A 9,526-nucleotide genomic window follows, 5' to 3' on the forward strand; every position below is an offset into this window, starting at 1 on the left:
ATACAAACTATCATCGTCCAGTGAACATCAGATGTTGTAAGAGAGAGAGCAACAACATTCATAACTTAAGGGCTGACGGCCAGTTATCCTACTGTTTCAACTTGTTGCTGATCCACATGAGGAGATGGAGCTTTGTGACTGGATGAGAGGACCTGGAAATCTCCTATGGACCACTAGTGCAATTTCCCTCCTGCTGGTGTGCTACTGTAGACTGTCGCTGCTGGTTTTCTTCTATTCTTCTATCTTCTATTCTATTCTATTACCCCTTTTCCACTCACCTGCCCCACTGACTATCCCTGGATTAGTGAGTACTGAAAAACTTGCACATGTCATTTTATTTTGATTGCTTGTGGGAACAAGTGAAGTGGCTATTACAGTTTTTAGGCCTCCATACTCCCGAGCCACAACTCAGACCTGTCGTTTAGTTTTTGGTTTGTTGCAGAGAGAGTGTGTGTGAGAGTGTGGGCTTACAGTATATTAGTTTATTATGTTTATTATGTAAGATGCCATGCACTTATGATATTAGAGCCTAGATAGAGGTAACAGATGAAGATTTAAAAGAGACTGAAAGGCAATAAGATAAAGTATTATTCTGTGTTTATTGATAATGGGTATAATTTATATTTTCATCTTTCATCTATCATTCATATCCTTCAACTCTTTGCTGTAGTCAGGACTCTGGAACTCTAACCACAGATTCTGTAACTTAGCAGGCTTTCCTGTCAGGTATTTGAGCTAAGTTATTGGGCGTATGTTTTAGGATTCATATATGCATCTGTGGAGTTTGATGTATTCTGTCCATTTTGATGTATTTGTGTATTCTTGAGGCTGAACCAAAGGTGGAAACAATATTCCTTGCAAAAGGACAAATACATCTAAATCTAATCTCATCTAATCTCATCTAATTCTTAAAGAAGAAAGTGTGTGGGGATGCAGAAATATTGCACAAGTTTTTGTGGCTGAATAAGCCACCCCGTATTAAAAAAGCTGTTTTACAACTCCCCAAAAAGATGGGCAGTCTTGCACTACCCAATCTTATTCAATATTATTGGGCTTGCAACATTAACAAACTTAGTCATTAGCTTGACAGAGGAGCTGAAGCAGGCCTCTCATGGGCTCAGATAGAACTATGGTCCTACGGTGGCTAACCCTCAAGATTCATAATATCTCACAGAACCCCTGAAAATTTGGACGTATTTTCGTAAACATTATGGCATGAATGAACCTTGAACTTTAGCCCTTGTTAAAAACCATCTATTCCCACCCTCCCTGTCAGACCCTACTCTTAGTGTCTGGCGAAACAAAGGCCTGCTGCATGTCAAGGACCATCCATCCATTTTCTATGCCGCTTATCCCTTTCGGGGTCGCGGGGGGGCCGGAGCCTATCTCGGCTGTCAACGGGCGGGAAGCGGGGTACACCCTGGACCGGTCGCCAGCCGATCGCAGGGCACATACACACAACCATTCACACTCACACCTAGGGGCAATTTAGAGTCACCGATGAACCTAATGAGCATGTTTTTGGTCTGTGGGAGGAAGCCGGAGTGCCCGGAGAGAACCCACACATGCAGAAAGGCCCGACCCGGGAATTGAACCTGCGACCTTCTTGCTGTGAATCACGCACACTACCTGCTGCGCTACCGTGCAGCCCATGTCAAGGACCTTTACAAAGAAAAACATTTTTACTGATTTTACAGAACTTGCAGCCAGGCTCTCACTTTTTCCGTTTCATTCAAGCCAGGCACTTTGTCCAAACAACCTACCCTCATTTCCCCAACCACCCACCCAGGTCTCTGATTGACTCTTTGCTCACCCTTGACCCTGCAGAAAAAAACATTCCATCTCTGTGATTTACAACTCCATTGAATCCCTTAACCCTGACCAAATGACTCGCCTGAAGCTGACTTGGGAGGAGGAGATAGGAGTACCAATATCAGACAACCAATGGGACCAAATTCTTAAGCTAGTTCACTCGTCCTCCATGTGTGCTAGGCACAGTTTATTACAATGTAAGGCTCTTTTCAGAGTGTACTACACAAACGCTCGGCACCAGTGACAGTTGTATTAAGTGTAAGCAGTTACCTACTAATCATACACACATTTTTTGGTCCTGTCCAAACCTCACTGGTTTTTGGTGCCAAATTTTGACACACTTACAATAGCGCTTGATATGGATCTTAGTCCTGAGCCTTGCACAGCCCTGTTTGGTTCCCCTCCCTTACAACACCTAATCTCCCTGTGGCAAAGCGCTGGGTATTGGCCTTTACAACTCTATTGGCCAGATGCCTTATTTTGTTGAAGTGGAAACATGCTCTCCCCCCTTCACACAATAGCTGGCTTAGGGAGGTCCTAATTCATATCAAACTTGAGAAGGTTAGACTCTCACTTGCAGGTTCTCAACTCAACTCAAACTTTATTTATAGAGCACATTTAAAACAACTGGGGTTGACCAAAGTGCTGTACAGAGTAAAAGGATAAATTATAAAATGACCCAAACGATGCAGCAATTACAATAAATAAAACAATAGTAAAAACATAAAAACAATGCAGTAAAATAGGATAAAATAAAATAGAATTAAAATTAAATTAAAATTAAAATTTTGCCAGGAGTCCACTTAGACTTGATTAAAAGCCAGGGAGAAGAGGTGTGTCTTTAGGGAGGATTTAAAAACCTCAATCGATCCCGCGGAGCGGATGTGCCAGGGCAGGTTGTTCCAGAGCCTAGGGGCTGCCGCCACAAAGGCTCGGTCACCTTTAGTTTCTAGCCTCATTTTTGGGGTGGCCAGTAGCAGCTGATTTGAGGATCTCAAAGTTCTGGCAGGGGCATGGATACAGAGGAGCTCAGTCAGGTACTCAGGAGCTAGGCCATTGAGAGCTTTAAAAACAAACAATAGAATTTTAAAATCAATTCTGGTAATGTTTTCAGCAAAACCTGGCAACCTTTATTATTTTTATTTATTTATTTATTTATTTATTTATTTATTTATTTATTTATTTATTTATTTATTTTCTCTCTCTCTCTTTGTGTTTCACTTTCTTCTAACAATCGGTGGGAAGGGCTAATGGTTAACTATGGTTCATTCATAGAAGACATTCTGGCTTAGGTTAAGTTTGTTCACTGGCACCATTGCTTCCCTGTTCATGATCTTGACATTTAATCCTGAATTGTTAAGCACTTTATTAAGTCTGTTTCAATACAAGCACTATAGATTAACTGTCCATCATCTGTCTGATGTATAATAATGACAGTTTACACACATATGCGATTAATTAGGGACACGGCACTTTAAATAGCCACAGCACAGCGGTCGTGCATAGTGTCAGCTGTTCTGATGCTGTTGGAGAATCTTTCCTACTGTTATTATTCCATAACACTTAGGAGGGAAATGTAGTGTAACTATTTAGATTATAATAAACTAGAGGGTGACTAATTAATTAGTTTGGCTGATGCAATTTTACAATGCAATTTTACTACTGGTATTGATCTAACCTGATGGTTGCACAGCCTCCACCAGCCACACGAGGATGGACTTCACTGTTTTGCATGATCCATACATGAATTCAATGTGTAAGACGTGTATGTCATATCTCTTTTTTTCTGCTCCAAACTATCATTATTATATCAGCCTTTAAAAATCCACTATCAATTGACCTCCATCCAAAACATGTGTGGATGCTACTTGCAGTGACTCCTCCTCACAGTGGGGAAACACATTTAATTTGTTATGACATGAATGCATGCATGATAAATGCTCTTTAAATCAAACACATCATCTACACTAGTGAGCACACCACTGATCAAAGGAAACACTGTCAACAAGGTGACAGTTTAATGTCTTTGTTTAAACCCTTTTACCAAAACAGACAGATCAAACTGGATGAACAGCAGCTGACTTGGTTTGATCCTCTGGTAAACATATATTCACTGGTTTCAAGACAACAATCATTAATGAAATACATGTCATTTGGCTAAACACCACTAAGGAAAATTTTATTATTACTTCTGTGAAGAAGGTTATGTTTTTTGCTCGGTTTATTTGTCTGTTTGTCAGAAGGATTACACAAAAACTACTGGCTGATTCTCATCTAGGTTAATAGAATGGTATAGCATGGGCCAAGGAAGAACCCATTCAATTTTAGAGTGGATCCAAATCACAACTGCAGGTACAGTACACAAAACATTTTTCACTTTCATTATTGAATGCTGAGACATTTGGTCATGTTGGAATAAATGCCATACATTTAAAAAAAAAGTGGGTGATTGTAAAATCAGCAGTGACAAAACATAGCCAGATGTATATGGACTGTGACTACATATCACGATCCACATTCACAGGTACCACTACATGAAAAGTAACATTTCCGTCAATTTCCGTCACTGTAAATTGCCGTGGAAGTTCTCTCTCAGCCCCTGTGACCATGAGGTGTTAAAATGCAAATGTAAAGCTGCAAGCTATACAAATGCAAATTAGATATTGTGTGTGTGTGTGTGTGTGTGTGTGTGTGCTCTGTGCCTACAGAATACAAAGATTTTTTTTTTTTCATGAGGATTTCATGAGGTACATACAGGATAAGTGTCCTGACTCTCAAAAGCCTTTAAATTTCCACTTAAATTGCTAAATCAAATTGTGAAAATTAAAGCATCTACAGTTCTTGGACACTGGTCACAATTTTTCGCATTTTGCCAACACAACACCAGATGAACAATGCTTGTGTGATTAGCTTGCAAAATTCCAGCAGGATCAGTCCACTGATGATTCTTTAAGTAGGAATAAAAAGAGAACACACCAAAGTAACTTTTCTTTTTTTTTATTTTCGATGATGTCACTTTAAAGAAGTTTACATGTTTTATAAAATATTCAGATACAAAAATAGAAAATCAAAGTACCTAACAAAGCATATTTTTCTTTCTACGCAACGAAAATGGTCTCGCGAGAAATTCCAAGAGTGCGACCGCGCATATGATTGGACGCCTCCTCTAATGCAATGACGTCGGCAGAAAACGACCTTGGCGCGTCTGTGAACGCGAATCGTGTTTGGATCAGAACAGTTACGTTTCGGGTCCTGCTAAACTTTAACTCTGTTCATACAACGGCCGGACGTCGTCTTCAGTTCATCCCCGAAGGCACTCCTCTGTGACGAGTGGACGGCCTGGCTGCGGAGCGACCATATCCAGAAAGTCCAAACAATTTAGAGAAGAAACTGCCGAGCGCCTTAAGTGGATTGTCTCGGCTGCTAACGCAGCTGATCGCGCAGTTGGCGAGGAGAATGACCGCGATAAAAGCCAGACTGCTCGCTCTGGAGGAGCAGCTCCGACCGAACTGCAGCTGTGGAGACGAAGAGACGGGTGCATAAGTTGTAGTAAGTCACGTTAGCATTTAGTACTACATTGTGCAGTTTTTAGGGCGCCAAACCTTTATTATTCTTATTGCACTACGTTCCGAACGTTTGGTAACCGTTCAGGTTACATTTAACATTACAATGTATTTTGTATTTTAAAGGAAAAGGTGCGACGTCTGCACAATCGTGACGGAAATGACAGGCGATATGAAGCTGAGCAGGGGTAAGTTAATTAAATACACAGGAAATATTCTGCAGAATATAAGTAAACATAAACGTTGCATGACATGTTTGTACTTTTTGTGTTTTACAGACTAAACTTGCCCCACAACGAAACGGTGTCGTCATATTTGATGGCCACTTTAACTGCGAGTCCAGACTTGGATGGTGTGGACAGAGGAGTCCTTTTATGTATGTTTTTTTTATTTATTTAACCCCTTTCTGTTGTTTCTTGTTGTTGTTGTTGTTGTTGTTGTTTTTACTTTCCTGAAGCCTGTTTTAATTATTTCAAACCAATATATATTTTCTTCCAGCGGCCTGTAAGACATATTATGACACGGTGCGGAGGAGCTTCAGGTATGCCCAGCCAGCTCTTTCAGTTCAGGCAGCAGCTGTGAAGATTTCAGCTCGCAGCAGACAGAGAAGGAAGCGGGTAAGAGTTACGTGAATGCCACTTTATTTTCACAACAATGTATAAATGGGCTGAATTTTATTTATTAGCTGCATTGTTTTTGAGAAACATTGTCACATATGTTATCACGTGTTATTGTTTCTTTGCAGTACTAATATTATATTAATACCTGTATTTACAGCTTCTGGAAGCAAGAAGGAGTGTCCTAGCCACCCAGGAGGAAATAGAATTTTGGCAGGGGGTCACTGCTGACATGATGTCTGATGAGGAGGATGACACCGTGGAAGGGGAAGCTGGGTGGGTCGTAAAGCCTCCATCTTTCCGCAGTCAGAGGCTCTCCCGACTCTGCCAGACACTTCAAGAGCGGCTGGAGAGCGACCCAAAATATGTGGTGACACACCGCAAATGGCTTTGCATTAAGTCCCCATCAAAGCGACCGGTACCAACTGTATGACCCAGACGCAGCAAAAAGGCATTTTCAGAGGCCTTAGGCATGCACCGTAGAACAGCGGCATGGCCCAACCCAGAGACTGTGTGAACCCCCACATTTCCTTTCTTTTTTTTCCTTCCCTTGTTAATGTGTGTGGCACAATTTCATTAAAGACTTTTTTCAAAATGTTTCTGTCAACTGTGTTCTTTGTGTTCTACTGTGTGGTAGTGTAGAAGGTGGATCGCCAAATAAATCAATGAATCATCAATCAAATAAAATATATATATCATCTATATTTTATATATACATAAATATAACAATATGATAATTATTTTTAATATAATAATTTATGATATAGTATTTAATATGTATTTATTATCATTATTATTATTATTATTTGTGGCGCACAGATGACCAATAACAGCAGAGTTGTCATACAATCACATGATCGCTCACTCATGTAATTGGAGTTGCTATCCAATCACATGATGGCTTCCTTTTAAAATGCCTTTGGAATCATCCAATGGTTGTTTGTGAAGTCAGCAGGCCAGCCTGAGTAGATCAACGTCGGTAGCATTCATGTGCTAATTAGAGCTATTTGCACCTTCGCAAAGACGCGATTAACCACGCCCCCCGCCGACAGATGGTTCGTTTCCGACGATATTCGGAGCCGGCGAAGTTCCCCGTAAACTTGCCGTAAATCGCCGAAAATCAACGAACTTCACGGGAATTTACAGGTCGAAAATGTGGTTTTTCATGCAGTGTACCAATAATTCTCTGTGCTAGCACAGACAAGCACAGCTCAGATTCCAAAAAAAGTTGGGGTTAGGGTTAGGCAACAATGTTTTTTTCTCAAACAAAGGTGTGGCTTTGGAAAAGTAAATACACACATATCATGCAACTACTTATACTCTTACATCCAAATGTGACATTCTAATAGTTTTGGAAATATTTCCAAACACATATATAGTGGTTGTGTTTGCAGAGTTGTATATCATAGACAAGTGGACTTTGGGCCTTGGTGGAGGTCTGCACTCACAGAGTGCCCTTCAACTTATTACTGTAATAGTTTCAACAATTTCAGAGACACAGAGGTCAGGAACTGTACAATGCGGACTGTTGGTCCTCACTCTTACTTCCTTGCCCATGTTGTTAGATCAGGAGGATGAAGGTGAAATGGATAAATTACACCTCAACCACACACATTCTTTGTAAAAGTAAACAAAGCACCTCCTACTGAGATATTGCTTTGCTAGCTACCCACTAGCTAATGGTCAAGAGCATTTTTATATGATGGGCAGGGTAAAGTGTCACCCCAAATCACATTTCATTGGACAAATTAATGTAACTGCCCCTGAATTCAATATAATGTAGACGTGTACTCCTGGGTGTGTAAGTACACTGTGACATCACTGTTTAGCGTTACTGCAGGTGAAGCAGAGTGTACTTCTGCATGTATCCAACCGCATCCATAAGTGATGCTAGCTGTGGTCAGAGATTCAGCAGGCATGAAATTTTCAACCCGAGAGGGGAGATGTATCGAGTCACTATTTAAGCGTGAACATGTTGGTTTTCACCATCTTACCAGCGTATTCCGGGTCCACATGAGGAGGGTAGAAGCGAAAGTTGATGAAAAAGGGGATGGGCATTCCATACTTGAACCACTCCACCACATAGGGCTGGCCATTCAGGGGGTGGGACACATCGCATCCCAGGATAACGTTCTCTCCTGCACGTGCCGTCACAAACTGGGGCTCCTCTCGCACTCCGTGGGCACCTGGGGGAACAACATTCACAGGTTAGCAAGTTCAGCAATCAAAGCTGATCTACAGCTTGTGGCACAAAGCCCATCTCAGCAGAAGCAGCAGGTCACAGTGTAACAATAAACAATGTATCAACTTTTCATTTCCATATTTAAAAGTGTCAATGGCTTTTCAGCATTTCACACAATTCCATTTTAATTTTAATCTTCACATAATTAATGCTCACTCTACTGCCTGTGCAATAATCCTGTAACAAGCAGAAGGAATTAAGGGACAGGCAGACATGCGTGATTTTCTATTTTCATACAAACTAAGTTATGTCAACAGAGAATAGTAATGGCTAAATGCTATTATTTTTGAGATGTGAGAATAACAAACTCTATTTCTGGGTGGCGAATACAAGACCTACACCAGCTTTCTACTATTGTCCAGTCAACAATGACAACAGCAGTTACCAAGTCAGTGCTTCGCTGAAAGGAATAGCTCAGCATTGTTGGAAATTCACCTATTGGCCTTACAGCAGAGTGTTACAAGTAGATGAGATTATTGACACCACTCTGCACTTGTCAGCACATTAAACATATATCTTAGATGGTTAGATGTTCCTATCTTAGTATAAGAACTGGGCTAGCCAATAATTCCCTCTTTTGGCAGTTATTTCTTGACTCTGACCATTTGCCAGGCAACCAGTAGAGACTCCAGGTTGTAACTGGTCCTAGCCAAGCAATGATCCAGCACACATAACTCCCCATAAAACAGTAAATTGTTGGTTTGACACAAACAAACAGAATTTAATTGAGTGAATTAATGAGTTTTAGAGGATCTGGTAGGCAAATTTTGTGACTTTTGGACAGAGCCAGGGCTGTTTTTTCCCCTGTCACTCTGCAAAGCTAACCAGCTGATGACAGTAGCTTCACATTTAGACTTAGGCTTTTACTTTATTGATCCCAATTTGGGAAATTCTTTTACTGGACAGGTATGAGAGTGGTATATTCTCATCTAACTCTCTGCAAAAAAAAGCAAATAAGAGTATTTTGAGTTGAGGGAATGTTGAACGAGGGCTGCACGGTGGCGCAGCAGGTAGTGTGCATGCCTCACAGCAAGAAGGTCGCCAGTTCGATTCCCTGGTTGGGCCCCTAGGTGTGAGTGTGAGCGTGAATGGTTGTTTGTGGATATATGTTGCCCCCCAGGGTGTACCCCGCCTCCCGCCCGTTGACAGCTGAGATAGGCTCCAGCCCCCCCGGGGCACTGGTCACTTGACAGCAGTATTTGAGGCAGGGGGAAAAAAAACTGGCTCTGTTATTCTTGAGCCAGTGTTGACACTCCATTCGTCACCTTTCATTGAAAAGCTTGCTTCTCTAA

The 9,526-nt window shown here is 41.2% G+C and overlaps 1 protein-coding gene across 5 annotated transcripts in view; it reads right to left on the reverse strand.

Annotated features, from left to right (window-relative positions):
* LOC139344880 (protein turtle homolog B-like) overlaps positions 1–9,526 on the reverse strand; it is a 173,766-nt gene that overhangs the window by 123,983 nt on the left and 40,257 nt on the right. For all 5 annotated transcript variants that reach the window (XR_011603183.1, XR_011603182.1, XM_070983303.1 and 2 more), the window contains exon 2: positions 7,987–8,178. Coding sequence is in view for 3 of the 5 variants with exons in the window: in XM_070983303.1 (XP_070839404.1) it covers positions 7,987–8,178 (192 nt within the window). In the remaining 2 variants the exon portion in view is untranslated. The remainder of the gene's footprint in view (positions 1–7,986; positions 8,179–9,526) is intronic.

This window comes from Chaetodon trifascialis, chromosome 16, assembly GCF_039877785.1.
Source record: "Chaetodon trifascialis isolate fChaTrf1 chromosome 16, fChaTrf1.hap1, whole genome shotgun sequence".
NCBI classification, from domain to species: Eukaryota; Metazoa; Chordata; class Actinopteri; order Chaetodontiformes; family Chaetodontidae; genus Chaetodon; species Chaetodon trifascialis.